At 50.4% G+C, this 15,638-nt stretch overlaps 1 protein-coding gene across 3 annotated transcripts in view; it reads right to left on the reverse strand.

Moving 5' to 3' along the window:
* Nucleotides 1-4,635: 4,635 nt before the first annotated feature.
* The window catches only part of RPS6KA2 (ribosomal protein S6 kinase A2), a 157,442-nt gene continuing 146,439 nt past the window's right edge, over nucleotides 4,636-15,638 (reverse strand). For all 3 annotated transcript variants that reach the window (XM_071738827.1, XM_071738826.1, XM_071738825.1), the window contains exons 15-21: nucleotides 13,827-13,916; nucleotides 12,119-12,277; nucleotides 10,518-10,679; nucleotides 9,798-9,874; nucleotides 7,587-7,704; nucleotides 6,274-6,411; nucleotides 4,636-5,963 (exon numbers count right to left, since the gene is read on the reverse strand). In XM_071738827.1, coding sequence (XP_071594928.1) covers nucleotides 5,838-5,963; nucleotides 6,274-6,411; nucleotides 7,587-7,704; nucleotides 9,798-9,874; nucleotides 10,518-10,679; nucleotides 12,119-12,277; nucleotides 13,827-13,916 — 870 coding nt within the window. In that variant the 3' untranslated portion in view covers nucleotides 4,636-5,837. The remainder of the gene's footprint in view (nucleotides 5,964-6,273; nucleotides 6,412-7,586; nucleotides 7,705-9,797; nucleotides 9,875-10,517; nucleotides 10,680-12,118; nucleotides 12,278-13,826; nucleotides 13,917-15,638) is intronic.

Below are 15,638 nucleotides of genomic sequence, written 5' to 3' on the forward strand. Positions count from 1 at the left end.
TTGGTGTAAAGCCTCAGCCCTGGTGTAAAGCCTTGGCCTGGTGTAAAGCCTCAGCTCTAGTGTAAAGCCTCAGCTCTTGTGTAAAGCCTCAGCCCTAGTGTAAAGCCAGAGCCCTGGTGTAAAGCCTCAGCTCTAGTGTAAAGCCTGAGCCTGGTGTAAAGCCTTGGCCTGGTGTAAAGCCTCAGCTCTAGTGTAAAGCCTCAGCTCTTGTGTAAAGCCTCAGCCCTAGTGTAAAGCCAGAGCCCTGGTGTAAAGCCTCAGCTCTAGTGTAAAGCCTGAGCCCTGGTGCAAAGCCATTTCCTCCCCCAAGAGTGGCCCTGAGCCAGTGTTGCCTCTGGCACAGCCCTTCCCTTTTTCCCCTCTTGTGCCCAGGCAGTGGGGTCAGCATCCCCAGCACTCTCTGGTGAATCTGCAGAGCTGCCCCCAGCCCCAGCCCCTGCTCCTCAGCTCTTCTGTGGGGCTTTCCAGGCAACATCTCTGCTTCTCCTCTCCTTCAGCCTGCAGCCTTTACCAAACAGTGCCTGACTTGGCTGATTCCTGATCGTGGTCATGTTAAAGGAGGAATCAGAAGAGAAAGTTGTTTTTTTTTTTAATTTTTCTTTTTTCTTTAATTTTTCTTTTCTTTTTTCCCATTTGGATGTTCTTCTCTATGACTGAAGTTCTCCAGAAAACCACTGGGCTGATGAAGAGGGGTGTAGAGGAGCCATCGGGCTGCCTGCCAGGAGGGGCTCTAAGGGACCCGCAAGGCAGGAGCTGGGAAGGGAAAGGAGGAAGAATTCCTGGTGGGGAGCAGGGGAGAAAGGAGAGGGACACAGACAGGTCTTAGTGATGAAGGAGCAGGGAGACCACAGGAGGAGGATGGGGCATTTCTGTTAGAGACAGAAAGAAAGGAAGGAGAGAAGTGAGAGGAGGAAGGAGCAGCTGACAGGAGAACAGATGCATGAGAGTACCTGTGCTCAGAGCAGAAATCCTACAAGTACCTCCTTTTCCCTTTCCCCTTTCCTTTCCTTTCCTTTCCTTTCCTTTCCTTTCCTTCTTTCCTTTCCTTTCCTTCTCTTCCTCTCTTCTCTCTCTTCCTTCCTCTCTTCTCTCAGAAATAGCAGAGCACTGAGGTTTCTTCCCAGGCCCACCCACAAGGCAGCTCTTGCCCTGCAGAGGTGAGGTCCCCATCCCTCCCTCCCTCCCTCCATGCATAGAATCACAGAATCCTAGAACTGGCTGGGTTGGAAGGGACCTCAGAGCTCATCAAGTCCAACCCTTGCTCCACTCCCCCCGTGGTTCCCAGCCCATGGCACTCAGTGCCACATCCAGGCTCTTTGAAATATCTCCAGGGATGGAGAATCCACCCCTTCCCTGGGCAGCCCATTCCAATGGCTGAGCACCCTCTCCAGAAAGAAATTCTTTCTCATGTCCAACCTAAACCTCCCCTGGCACAACTTGAGACCTCTTGTGCCCTCTTGTCTTGCATCCATGCATCCATCATTCCATCCCTCCCTCCCTCCCTGATGGCTGCAGGCTGCCCTCAGCAGGTACTGATACAAGAGGAGAGAGGGAGGGCAGAACTGGCCCTGGGCAGCAAATCACAAACCCTTTCAGCCCCTGGATCCTGTTTCCTGCACTTCCAAAACGCTTGATTCCCAGCCCCTCCTTGCAGACCTCTCCTTTCTCACAGCCTTCTCCTCCTTTGCCTTTTCTCTGCAAACTGGCCCTGAGCTCAGCCACACAGGAGACAGAAAGGAGCCCAGAGCCACCCAGGAGCTGTGTCAGTACTGAACATCGTGGTTTGCACAACACAGCCTGATCCAAAGGGCCAAATTCTTCCTTTGGGGCTGAGAAGCCTGGTGCAGGGCTGTGCTGCCACACGTGAGCAGCTCTCTGCCTGCCTGCCCTGGGTGTTTTCCTATCCTCCTGCACCTGGAAATGCAAAGTTCAGGCTCATTGCTCAGAAGTTTGGCAAAGATGAGGCTGGCAGTGCTAACAACAGGGAACCTGCAACATTCCTGCTCTGCACAGCCTGCTGCTGCCCCTGAGCACTGGGGGTTGATTTCTGTGCGTGGTCAGGTTCTCACTTTTCACCTCCTGGAGTTTCAGCATTTCTGTCCTGCCTCACTCTCAGAGGAGCAGAGGATGCTCACTGCTCCGGGCAGGGGGGGCTCTTCCTTCCTTCCTGCGCCCAGCACTGGAGGCACCAGAACCAGCTCAGCCCCAGTGTCTTGGGGCAACACAGGGGTTTAGGGGAAAGTCACCCAGGAGGTGAGAACCCATGCTCCCAGGGGATTGGGATGTATCCTGCAGGAGAAAAAAAGAAAATAGGCTTGGACATTCTCCTTTTTTCCTCATGAACTGTTAGAAAGCATCTATTAATATTATTGAAGTTTTTTTTTATTTTATTTAAATAAAGAATACCTGCTTGCCTGGCTTTTAGCATTGAGACCTGATCCTGGCTCTTGCTTGATGGTTCTGTTTCCAGATAGGCAGTAAGAGAACTTGGCTTTTAAATGTTTGCTTTGGTGGTTCTGCTCCATCTTGCTGAAGGTGCAGCTGCAAAACACCTGAGTGAAAGGAACTTTCTGGTAAAAGCAAAGATTCCTCCTTTTCTGCTGGAGTAATCTGCTCTGTAGCCTTTGGCTTCCTTATTCCTACCAGAACACTGTAGCACTCCACAGAATCACAGATTTTTTTTTTTTTATTTTTTTTTTTTTCCCCATCCCCTTCATAGAAGTCAAAGGTGGCAAAAATGCAAACAGCTCCATCTCTCCGTGGTGTGACCTCTGTGGCCCTTCCCACTCTGCTTGCTGGGAGTTTATATGAACTTGGGGTGAGTTTTCAGCAGCCTGGACTTGTCCTTCTCCAGGGATGCTCAGCCAGCATCCCTCCCATCCCACACCTCAGTGTGGGGAAGAGGTGACACCAGAGCTGTGGCCACAGTGCTCCAGGGGATGATCCAAGCCCTGGCATCATTGCAATGGCCACACCTTGTCTGGAGGGGTTTGGGTGTACCAGAGTTACATCTGTTGACAAATAATAATTTTTTTTTTTTTTTTTTTGAGATGTAAGGGCTGATCACAAAGTGTCTGTGAGGGTCACTGGTGGTTTGCTGAAAAAGTCAGGCTTTGGGAATGCTGTCTGCTGGTAAAACTGGCTTGGAAACCCAAACCCAAACCAAACCAGACTTTAAACAAGTGACAATTAAGGAGGGACAGTGGTCAGCTCTTCTCCACCTGGTGCCTGGACAACACAAGCCATGTTATATGGGATTTGTAGGCTTAGGAAGTTATTAACAAGCATCAACATCTATTTTATGTATGTGGCCCAAACCTTGTGGGGTGAGAGCTGGGGGGTCAGCCAGAGCTAAGCCAGGGAGACATTGAAACCATCCAACTGCAGGAGGAGCAGCAGCCTCTCAGGATGTTCACCTGGAAAAGTAATGCTCAGAGAATTAGGACAGGGCACATCAGAGAGGGACTGGAGTGCTGCCCATGGCTGTGGGGAGAAAGCAAACTGCAGCACTGAAAGGTGCCCAGGAAATCCCAGGGGACCCAAACCCTACCCCTGGTATTTACATCACCCCTGCCCAGGGACAGTGACACTGCTGAAACAGAACAAATCCCAGAAAACCCAACCCTCCCTCCGGGTCACCTTTAGCCTGGAGCAGAGGAGGCTCCCAGGTGAGCTCAGAGCAACCCCCAAAATCTGAAGGGGTTCCAAGAAAGCTGGGGGAGGGCTTTGGACATGGGGGGGTAGGGAGAGGAGGAGGGAAATGGGTTAAAACTTGGAGAGAAAGGGGAGATTGAGGTTGGACCCTTTAACTTGAGGGTGCTGAGCCCCTGTGCCAGGTTTCCCAGAGAAGCTGTGGCTGCCCCATCCCTGGCAGGGTCTCAGCCCAGGTTGGATGGGGCTTGGAGCACCCTGGGCTGGGGGAGGTGTCCCTGCCCATGGGGTTGGGACTGGAGGAGCTTTAAGGTCCCTTCCACCCCATCCCATTTCTGACCTCTCAATGACCTTCATGCCCCTCTTGCATTCTCCCAGGAAGCAGCAGCCTGGGCAGTTTCTGGCTCCACCAGGACCCCCCCAGCCCTGGCAGACGCAGGAGGAAAAGCGTAAAGGCAGCAAACCCACTGCCACCGAGCCCCCACAGAGGAGAAAAAGAACATTTTACCACCCCCCTCCCACCCGGCAGGGGTTTGCACACATCAGTCTGAGCCACTGCAGCCACTCTGTGGTTTCACAGCTTTTTTTTTGTTTTGTTTTTTATTCTAGAAAAAAAGAGACGGGTGCCAAGGGGAGCTGCAGCCCCCTGTGCCCAGCACGTGAACCTCAACATTAAATACTGATTTTAAATTATTAAAGAATAAATTTAAATTAAACAAAGCAAAACAGACCAATGCAAACAACAAGGACTCCAGGTGACCTTGGAACAGAGAGTTTGAGGAAGCATTCAGCAAATGAAACTCCTTCTTCCCCTGAGGCAATGATCCCAGTTCAGCCCCAGGATGCACACACACACTTCCCAGCAGGAAAAGGCACCATCTCTCTACCATATCGAGCTCCACCTTCACATTTGCCTTTTTTTCCCCCTATCCCACCTTCACGACAGGAAAAAGAAAAAAAACAAACAAACCCAACATAGCACAATTAGCTTTTCCCACAAAGCATCTGAGGTGACGAAGTTTACTTGGAAAATGAAATTAAGAACAGCAGTACAAAGATTTGGTCAGTTGTGACCACTGGAAGCCAAGATGGGTAAGAAAAAGAATAAAAAAATAGCTCCCATCTGGCACCACAACCCTTGCTCACTTGCTCTGGAAACAGGGAATGAGAAGAAAGGTCCAGTTTTGTCTTGTTTTGTTTTTGCTGAGACCATTTCAACAAACTTTTCTTTCCCTGAACCTGGAAAAATCCAGATATTGGGGTACAAAACTTTTGGTTCCTAGGTATATAAATACACATGTACAGACAGATAAATATAAAAGCAGAGCATTTTCCTCCCGTTTCTCCTCAGAATTTATTATTATTATTATTATTAAAGCTTGTAAGAGCATCAGCTGGGCCCCTCAGGAGTGGGTGCTCTCTGCAGACCCCAGGGTGCTGGGGGGTCTTGCTCTGCTGGACCCCTCAGCCTCCTGCTCACACCCTGTTTTCCACCAGTGCTTCCTCACAGTCTCCTGAGCCTCCAGAATTCCCCCAGAGGTTTTTCTGCTCTGGGGGACCCAGTGGGTGCTGTGGGACCTGCCCTGGGGCTGCATCCCAGAGAGGGAGGGCAGGGACAAAGTGCAAACCATTCCTTGAGATCAGGAGGTGTCCCCACCCCTGGCTGCCCTCTCCCCTTCGTGTCCCACCCTTGATTTCAGGTCAGGAATTATCCACAGGTCCCTGCTGCCTTCCCTCATCCTGGGCTGGGAGGGGAGCAGCAGATGGTGCCCAGCAGAGCCACCTCCTCATGGCACATCCCGGGCCAGCTGGAAGCATCCTGACCCCACTGTGTCCTTCCCAGCAAAAAACAAAAAGAAAGTCCTTTTCTTCAGCAAGGAAACAAAACCAGCGTTGCCCCGGGACACCTGGGGGACTCAAAAAGTAGTACTTGGGGTGGGGGTTTTGGAGCACACCTACTGTGTTTGGCTTCATCTCAGTCAGGAAACAGAGCTGCTTGGTGGCAGAGCTGGCACATCCTCAGGGGATCCTTCCACTGGGAACCTGGGCTGGAATGTGGAGGAAATGGTGGAGCAAAGGAGAGCTTTGCCTGAGGCTGAGCTCCTGCTGGTCCTGCCCCAGAAGTTCCTGCTCTGCAGGTGGAGATGGAGCTCTCAGACACCGAGCTGTGGGTTCCCCAGAGGCTGCTACAACCTGGTGGAAGTCAATCTCTTCATCCCCCTCCTCTGGGCCAGGCTGGAGGAGAGGACGGGCTCCAGACGGGGGGCCTGGGGGGCTCTGTTCAGAGCAAAGTAGGTGGCAGCCATGGCACCCTGGGACAGAGCAGGAGAAAACACTGCTTGAGATCCACTCCCACCTCCCACCCCCTCTTAGGCTCCCAAAAACCCATCCAGGGATGGATTCCCATGGAATGAGGACAATATGGGGACTGGCAGGGGGACCAGGGTACAGCAGGACATCCCCAGAGACCCCACCAGGATGAGGCTTGAGGTGGGGGACACCAAGCAGGAGACAGCTCTAAAAAAAAACCCTTCCCAGGTCAAAATCAGACTGGGGCAATGGTCCCCCCAGTCCCTCTGCCAGGTCCCTGCGTGGTGACAGAAAGGCAGGAGCAGGAGGTACCTTCACCAGGTGGACATCCTGCCTGCTGAGCTGGCTCTGGGACAGGTATTCCCTGTTCACAACCCACGGGTGCCTCAGGACCTGGACTGCTGTGAGGCGCTGGTGGGGATCCACGTGGAGCATCTTGGACACGATGTCCTGGGGTGGAGAGGGAGGAAAAAAGCAGTGAGCAGCAGGAGAGGTTTGGCAAAGGTCCCCTGGGTGGCACTGCCACCACCAGCACGGCCCAAGGAGGGCACTGGGAGATGCTTCTCTGCTCTATAACTGTGAGGTTTGTTTTTTAGGATTTCCAGGTGTAATCCCCAGCTCTCAGCTGCTAATCCAGTCAAAAGATAACAGGGAGGGTCTTCAGTTTATTGGTTATTGGTTTATTGGTTATTGGAAGTTTATTAATTATTGGTGACCTCCTCCTGGAGATGCCATCTGAAGGCACCTCCTGGCTCACCCCAGAGCCTGCTTACAAGAGAAATTTACACTAAAAAAAAAAATAGAAAATCTAACATCCAGGTGACCAAAAATCCCAGTTCTGCCAGGTCTGAAGGTTTTCCTTTCAAACCAGGACACCTGATAAAAACTTGTCAGGCCCCCAGGTGCTGGCAGTGAGACAAATAAAGGAGTAGGGGGGCTCCAGGTTTTGTGGGGTGACCTTGCCCTGTGCTGCCATTGGAAGTTGCTCAATTTGCTCAAACTGAAACCACCTGCAGGAATCTCTGAATTCTGTCAGCCTGTGATTAATGCCAGGCACCTCCAGCTTGCTGCCTGCCCTGCCCATCTCCCTCCCAGCCCAGTGCTCAGCTTCATGCCCAAAAATCTCAGAATCAGATGAATTTTATCTCTGGGGTTCCCAAGCTTTGTGGCAGCTGAGACTGAGGGCTGCAAAGGAGTGAAAAATGGTAATTAAATGCCTCTGATGCTCCACTTTGAGGACCAAAAAGGTTACCCACACATGGACCATCAATTAGAGCCCTTGACCACTCTCCATTTCTTTTAAAAGTTTAATTGCACCAAAAAAAAAAAAAAAAAAAAATTTTGTGCTATTTAAATCTCCAGATTTAAATTTAATTTAAATTCACAACTGCTGGTGCTATATTCTGCTTTAATTTAAGGAATGAGAATACAGAATTAGTGACACACCATTGCAGGTGGAGTGATAGGCACAGCAACACCTGGGCTTTGATTTCACAAGAAATAAATAACCACTGAGAAACAAATAACCCTTCTGCCTCCCTCTCTCCTGGATTTGTCCCAATTGCAGGCTGCAAGCCTCTTCCAGAGAGCAGGGAAAAAAAAAATCTGAGAAATCTTCCACTGACCTTTGCAGTATCTGAGACTGAATCCCAGTTCCCTCCTGTCAGGGCATATTTGCCACTCCCAATCCTGGCCAGGATCTCCTCTGGGGTGTCATCTGGGCCGTTTGCAAAAGGAGTGAACCTGGTTTTAAGAAAATAAAATAGAAAAAAACCCCAGTATCATTTGCCAGTCCATGGCTCCCAGGATCTTGTGCTGCCTGCACCAATGGATTTGCTTCCAGAAGGGAGCAGGGACATTGATTGCTGCTTCCCTGTTACCCAAACCATACTCCCCAGATAGGGTTCCTCATCCTAAACTTGTTCTGCAGAGGGAAAGGCTGATTCCTCAATTTTTTTTTTTTTAATTTTTGTCCTGTTTTCATTTTCTGGGGAAGGAAACACACTTTTTTAAGGAGCAGACCAGTTTTTTATCTCTTCAGTAGTTTCAGATCTGCTTTACTGCCAAGAGAAGTACCTTGGCAAGAAAGGATAAAAATAACAGAGGAGAAAAAAATCAGGTTCTGAAAAAAAAAAAAAAATAATAAAGAACTTTCTATAAATTATTCTGCTGTACTTGGTTAACCACAATGTACAAGTGTTCTGGGCAAACCAGATACCTGCAGGCTTCTCACAGCCCATCCCATTCCTTTGCTGCATTTTCAGGTCAGATTCCACCCAGGCTGATAGCCCAGGGAGTTCCACACCATTCCTGCAGCCTGGAGCTGCCCAGAGGGCTGGATCCCCCTGCAGCATCCCAGACCTGAGCCCTCTCTGATGGGAAGGGAATAAAATCCTGGCTGCCAACAACACTGAGTTCCCTCTGATTCTCCTCTGGGGAGGCAGAACACGACCCCCCCAGAGGGCACCCAACAATCTGCACCTCCCAGCTCTGGGGGTTCCTCTCATTTGCTCTTTTGTGAGTGCAGGGAAAAAGTGAGAGACAAATGAAAGGCACCTGCTGGGTGCTGTGACACCCACTGGCTTGGGAAAGGGGTATTGCAGCTTCAGATATATTGGGATTTTTTTTTTTTTTTTCACATTTAAATGTAATCAGCTAAACAAATGTGACTCTGGGTAATGCCTTGATCTGAGCTTCCTGGTTCTGGTTGTGCAGCTCTACAAATCTTTAGACAACTAAAACCAGGGTTTTTGGAGATGCCAGCAGATCCCAGAAGGTCCCAATATATTCCAGCTAATGCTGGACACATCTGTACTCGGGGCAGCAAATCCTGGCACCTTCTCTGTAATCCACGAGGCAAGAGAAACGAGGAAGAGGAAGGTGGGGTCCAGCTCTTTGTTTTCTGGGCAAATCTGGGAATGAATCCAAGCTTCTTGTCACAGCTGAGTGACCAGGGAGCAGATCAAGGAACTGTGAGAGGTCACTGGAAAGATTCAGGCTGCATTTGGGGATGGCCACAGTGACCATAAGGAGTATGAACCCTTGTCCTGCAGCCACCAGGGAGAGGAAATGCAGGAGCCTGCTAGCTCCAGGTTGGGTTTGCATCCACTGCATCTTATTCCTAGCTGCCCTTCACTGCTAATTTCAGTCTCTTTCTCTTGTGTTGAGATTTAATTTTACCCAACACATTTGTAGATTGTGGGGGGTTTTGGTTTTTTTCTTTTTTTTCTTTTTTTTTTTTTTTTTCCAAATACCTTTTTGAATAAGGGATGGTTTTGCCTTCAGTGAAATGCCAGGGAAGAGGATGAACTGTTGCTGCTCTTGCTGCTCTGTTAATTTGCTTTCTGTCCTTTCTGCAGGATCTTTTCCGAGTTGCATTTGAAAACTGTTTTTTTGGTTTCTTTTATAGCCTCTAAAAGCTGCTCAGACACCTCAATTACAACACCAGGAGGAGAATGAAGCTGAAGAGACTCCATGTATTGATAGAAGTGAATGCCTAGCCCCTTATGGATGGGGTGAACATATTTGGGCTCTTCACACCCCTACACTCCTCTCAGTGTGAAACTTTCACACTTCTCCCACACTGAGTGAGCCCTTTAGGAGCTGAGGTCTCTGAGCAGCTTTACCCAGGGGCTGTTAAAATCCTCCCCATCCTCTTGGGTGCCCAAACCATTCCTGCATTCTGCCCAAACTGAATTCCAGGTCTTTGGTCTCCTTGTTCTGGGCTGCCCCAGCTGAGCACATTTGGGAGATGGTGTCAGAGGCTTTGGTGGCTCCATCCCTGACTCCTTGGTGGCTTCACCAGTGCTGAGCTCTGGGCAGGGCTCTGCACTCACCCTGCCAGCATCGTGTACAGGAGAATTCCCAAGCTCCAGATGTCACAGGCTGCATCATAACCCTGGCGTTTGAGGACCTGGGGGAAGAGGAGGAGAGAGACAAAAATTAATTCACCACCAGTGCTGGTTTTTTAGCATCAAAAAGCAGTGGTACCCGGGCATTCCCAGGGCTGAACCCCAGATCTGGTGTGAGGAGGTGGTTGGGGGATGCTCAGCAGTGGGGTGGAGGTGGTGATGGCTCAGCTGCTTGGGTGTCCCCCATTCCCTCACCTCTGAAAGCAGGAAAACCTTTTCCTACCTCCCCTGGAAGGGAGGGAACTGGCAGGAGCAGAGCCCAAGGGGAGAGATGCTTCTTAGCTCAGTGAAGCCAACAGGGATGCTCCTGCTGACTTCAGCAGGGTGAGGGTCCTGTTTTAATGGGTGCTGAAGCCCTCCCCACCCATAAAGGGGTCTGGGTCCCCTCTAAAAGAGAGTTTGGTGGCACCTGAAATTCATGCCTGGGTTTTTCTGGCGAGTTATTCCTGACATCAGGACTTCCCTCCTGAGCCTCATCCCATCCCAGTGCACCAGGAAAAAGATATTTATCCCAACAAGAAGCCCAAGTACTGCGTGTGCCAGCACGAGGAGAGGGTTTTCTTCTGCCAGGGGACACCCCAAGGGGAGCAGGGGCAGGCAGGGAATGTCCCAGAGGATGGTTCCCAGCTGGGGATGGGATCCTACCTCTGGGGCCACGAAGTTGGCAGTGTAGCAGGGGGTCATGAGCAGCCCATTCTCTGCTCTCAGCTGCTTGGCAAAGCCAAAGTCACAGATCCTGATGGATTCAGGGTTTCCCGACTCATCCATGTAGAGGATGTTGCTGGGCTTGAGGTCTCGGTGCACAACCTGGAGGCACAGGAGAGGAGAGGAGGTTGGGGAGCATCCAAGGCTTGGCTGCCAGTCCAGAACCCAGGCAGGGATCGTGGAGCTTTTGGAAAGAAGCTCTTCATAAGCCTTGGCCAAATGAAAGAAAACAAAGGACTGAAGTCTGTTGAAATCAGAAATAACCCCTTCAGCAGCTTCTGCTGGGGCTCTACTGGGGGACACCTCTCCTGGGAGAGGTCCCAGGGGGCTGCTGTACAAACCCCTTGGTCTCTGAGTGGCCCTAAATATTCAGCTGGATGGTGCAGGAGGAATCCTGCCATGGGAAGGAGGTCTGGATGTGTCTTAGGATCACAGAACCACCAAGGTTGGAAGGGACCTCAAAGCTCATCCAGGTCCAACCCCTGCATGGGCAGGGACACCTCCTACAGCCCAGGGTGCTCCAAGCCCCATCCAGCCTGAAGTTAAAAACTTCCAGGGATGGATGGGGCTTCCACCACCTCTCTGGGCAACCTGTGCCAGGGTCTCACCACCCTCATGGGGAAGAACTTCTTCCTCACATCCAGCCTCAATCTCTCCTCCTCCAGCTGGAATCCATTCCCCCATGTCCTATCCCTACCTGACAGCCTCAAAAGTCCCTCCCCAGCTTTCCTGTGGCCCCTGTAAGGTACTGGATGGCCACAATAAGGTCTCCTCAGAGTCTTTTCCTCTCCAGACAGAATATCCCCAGCTCAGTCTGCTTGTGAGTGCCCATGTAAGGGACTCACACCTGAAGGGAGAGCTGAGGTTTTTTCCCCCCTCATTTCCAAATGCAGTCACACAAACCCTTCCTTGTCCTACCAGCCATGCTGCTCTTCAGAGGTGGGGAACCAGCCCTGCCTTGTTACAGCCAGGCTGAAAAACAGTCATGAAAAGTGGAAAAGAAGTGGAGAGGAGAGAGTTCCAAACTGCTGTCTGCAGAGAGCTTGGGTTTCAAAGCCCAGCCCTGCCAGCAGCCTCTCCCATCACTGCCTCCTCCTTGGGAGCAGCTGCTTTGCTACCTATCTTTATTTGAACTCCTGCTCAAGGATCAGGGGCTGCAATAATAAGTGGGATAAAAAGGAAAAATCATAATGAAAAACACAGCGAGGCACAGGAGGCACTGAAAAGCAGTGGGGCTGGGGAATGAAAGCACCACTTCAAGCTGCAGCCATTTGGGGAAAGGCTACAAAACCTCTGTTTCACAAATGTAATTATGAGCAAAAAGAAATAATTTGGGGGTTATTTGGGGGGAAAAAAAACCCAACCACTTTTACATTTCAGAGGAGCAAACCCACAGGCATTTCTTTCGTCTGATTTTTTTGTTTTCCGGTGAAGTTTTTCTCAAGTCGAACTTTATGCAGATTGGTGGGGACACCCCCCCCCCCCAAAAAAAAAAAAACCCTCCAAAACCAAACCCCAGAGAAAGGAGAAGCAAAGCTGACCCCCTGGGAGTGCAGGTAGTCCACAGTCCTGGTGATGGTGCAGAGCACAGCACTGGCCTCCCGCTCCGAGAAGCATTTCTGCCGCAGGATGCGGTCCAGGAGCTCCCCTCCCCTCATCAGCTCCATCACCAGGTACACGTATTTCCCATCATCATAGACCTGCAGGAGCAAGAGAATAAATAGGAAAAGAAAGAGAGAACCAGACTGGTGCTTCAGGAGCTGTTGGGTGAGGGTTGGTGCCCTGGGTGGCAGTTCTGGGCCCCTCAGCTCAGGAAGGAGATTGAGGTGCTGGAGCAGGTCCAGAGAAGAGCAAGGAGGCTGGGAAGGGATCCAGCACAAGTCCTGTGAGGAAGGGCTGAGGGAGCTGGGGGTGTTGAGGCTGGAGAAGAGGAGGCTCAGGGGAGACCTCATCACTCTCTCCAACTCCCTGAAAGGAGGTTGGAGCCAGGGGGGGGTCAGGCAGATATCAGTAGGATAAGAGGGCACAGACTAAAGAATTTTTTCCTAATATCCAACCTAAACCTCCCCTGGCAGAGCTGGAGCTCTGCCAGGGGAGGTTTAGGTTGGATATTAGGAAAGGATTCTTTGCAGAGAGGGTGCTCAGCCATTGGAATGGGCTGCCCAGGGAAGGGGTGGATTCTCCATCCCTGGAGATATTTCAAAAGAGCCTGGATGTGGCACTCAGTGCCATGGGCTGGGAACCACGGGGGGAGTGGAGCAAGGGTTGGAGTTGGTGAGCTCTGAGGTCCCTTCCAACCCAGCCAGTTCCAGGATTCTGTGATTCACTGGGGTGGGAAGCTGCAGGGAAGGGAAAGGCAGCTGCAGAAAAGGACTTTTTCTTCACCAGTTATTTTTTTATCTATGGTTCCTTCCTGATGTGTCCACACAGGACCTGAGCTCCCCTGAGCTGACCACACAGCCTGTGGGTGTCTGCTGGCTCTCCCCAAGCCCCCTTCCCAGCAGTGTTCCTGCTTTCCCCTCCTCAGGGTACCAGTTCCCAGCTCCAGGAGCAGGAATTCCCTGGGATTCACGACCAGGTAAAGGAATTGTTGGATCCCTGCACCCAGTGCCACCACCCAGCCTGCATCTGCAGTTCTGCTGAACACACTCCTGGCATCAGCTGCAAGGTGGATTTCCCCTCGGTCTCAGTTGCAAGAGGTAAAAGACATCATTTTTTTGGGGCTAAGTTGGAAGATGGCCATTTCCTTATCTTTATGTCCTTCACCTTTATCTTCACAACCTCATCAATCTTTAACTGGCTGGCACTAACAGGTGGTGTTCTCAGCAGCAGCACTAAATGCCTTTGGAAAGGAAGAGGAAACCCTTTTTTTTTTTTTTGCACAGATTTTAAGTTGCTCTCTGACACCCCGGGTGAACCTTTCCTGAGGGAAAACTGGAATTTTTAAACTTATTTCTCTAAGATCCAAACCACGATGCACTGGGCACCAGCAGGATTTGGTTCTGTTCACTCTGAATCTGATCCAGTGTGGAAAATCACATGGAAAAGAGCCTGGAGGGATGGGATGAGGGGGAATGGTTTAAGATGGATGAGGGGAGATGGAGGTTGGACATGAGGAAGGAATTCTTTGGGGTGAGGGTGCTGAGCCCCTGGGTGCCCAGGATGCCCAAGGGAGCTGTCCCATCCCTGGCAGTGTCCAAGGCCAACCCTGAGGTTCCCTGGGTGCTGGGTTTCTCCAAGCCAACTCACATCCTTCAGAGTGATGATGTTTGGGTGCTGCCCGTATCGTAAGAGGATCTCAATTTCTTCTGAAGGGTCCCTCTTGCTCTTATCAATTATCTGGAATGAAGGAAGCAGAGGGGAGTCAGGCACCAGCTCAGAACACTCAGCACAAACCAAAGCATTTCTGCAGTTCAGACAGATTAATATTGGAGATTCTTTGGTTTTTATTCCAGGAGAGGGCAGCTGGGAGCCCGAGCACAGCAGAGCAAAGCCAGTGCTGGGCTAAAGCAATAATTTAGATTCTGAAGGCTCAGGACCTCTCCATTTGGTTTGCCTGTAAATAAAGGCAGTCACAACAAGTGTCACTCCCAAACCAACCAACTGGCAGAGCTTAAAAATAACAGCAGTTTGAAAACAACCTCTGTAAGATAAAAATCAGCATGGTCAGAAGATGGGCACGTGGTGGTGCATCTGCTGACAAATCAATAGGGATTTGTGATCAAATGGGGCTGCTGGAAATCAAAATGACATTTACTGCCAGGGGAGATCTGAGGCTGCTGGGAACCACTTGGTTCTTTGGGCCATGTTGTAATGAACAAGAAATTTTTCTGTTTTCAGCACCTTTTGCCTTCTCAGGGCATGGTGAGACATGAAAACTTTTTAGTTTTCCAGCAGCAGTCTCAGAAGACACAAAAGCAAAACAACGAAGGTGTTTGCAGGGAAATTATTGTTTCAAAATCCTTTTTGTTACTGAGGATAAATGGCTGCTTTTACACCCTTTTTTTTTTTTTTTTTTTTTTTTTAATGGCTTAATTCTGACAATGGGCATTTCAGTTCCAGTCCAGAAGTCTTTATGAACACCTGAACATAAGGTTTGTGGTTGGGGTGGGCACTGGGAGCCCCATCAGTGATTTGGTGAAATCACTGCACAAAAAAGTGCAACAGAGCTGAGACAGCAGCTGCCCACATTTGGGTAAATGAAGGAGAAACCTGAAAAAAAACAGCTGAGTGGGGAAAAAAAAAAATCTAGAAGTGACTTCTCTTTAGAACTGTGTTATTCTTCCAGTGTAGTTGGGACCTTCTGTGAAACCAAGGGATCCCTGGAGGGAAGGCTGCTCAGGGAGGGAATGGGTCCCCCTGACCCAAAACCCCAATAGTGACCAAAACACACCCCAAGACCCCCAGGGCCACTTCTTTGGCTGAAGGGATTCAGCTCCTGGGGATGGGGATGGGAATTCCACACGCAGGCACCAGGAGGGATGTGCCAGGGGGATTTACTTTGTCCCCTGCTTCCCACGTCCCCTGCTTCCCATGTCCCCTGCTTTCCTCCTGCCCTGGGGTTTAATTCCTTTAATTATCTCTGGGGTATCAGCTCTATTGTCAGTCCACCTAGGGGGAGGTCTTAGCCTTGGCTGAGGATTTTTGGAGGTTTTTAGCTTCTGGCTGCTTTTAGCTTTAGCTTTGCACTGCTCACCAGTGCAGGTTGTGTGGACACCAGTGGGTGGTGGTCCTTGCACCCCCCCTGTCACCCAGCCCTGGGTCTCACCATGTCCCACACCACCTCCCAGCCCCATGCTCTCACCTGCCCAGAGACCCCCCCTGCCCTGGGGAGCACCAAAAGCTCTGGGTTTGTTTCCTACCTGGATGTACTGGGAGCTGTAATGTTATGAAGCAAAAAAAAAAAAAAAAAAAAAATAAAAAAGCATTTGATGTCTGAGAAAGGGACAGAGGAACTGCTGGGCTCCCACCAGGCTGCCTGCCTGGGAACACACAGGACACACTGCCTGCTCTTCTTCAGAATTATTCTTATTCTTATTCTTATTCTTATTCTTATTCTTA

This window comes from Heliangelus exortis, chromosome 3 (genome assembly GCF_036169615.1).
Source record: "Heliangelus exortis chromosome 3, bHelExo1.hap1, whole genome shotgun sequence".
In the NCBI taxonomy this organism is placed as follows: Eukaryota; Metazoa; Chordata; class Aves; order Apodiformes; family Trochilidae; genus Heliangelus; species Heliangelus exortis.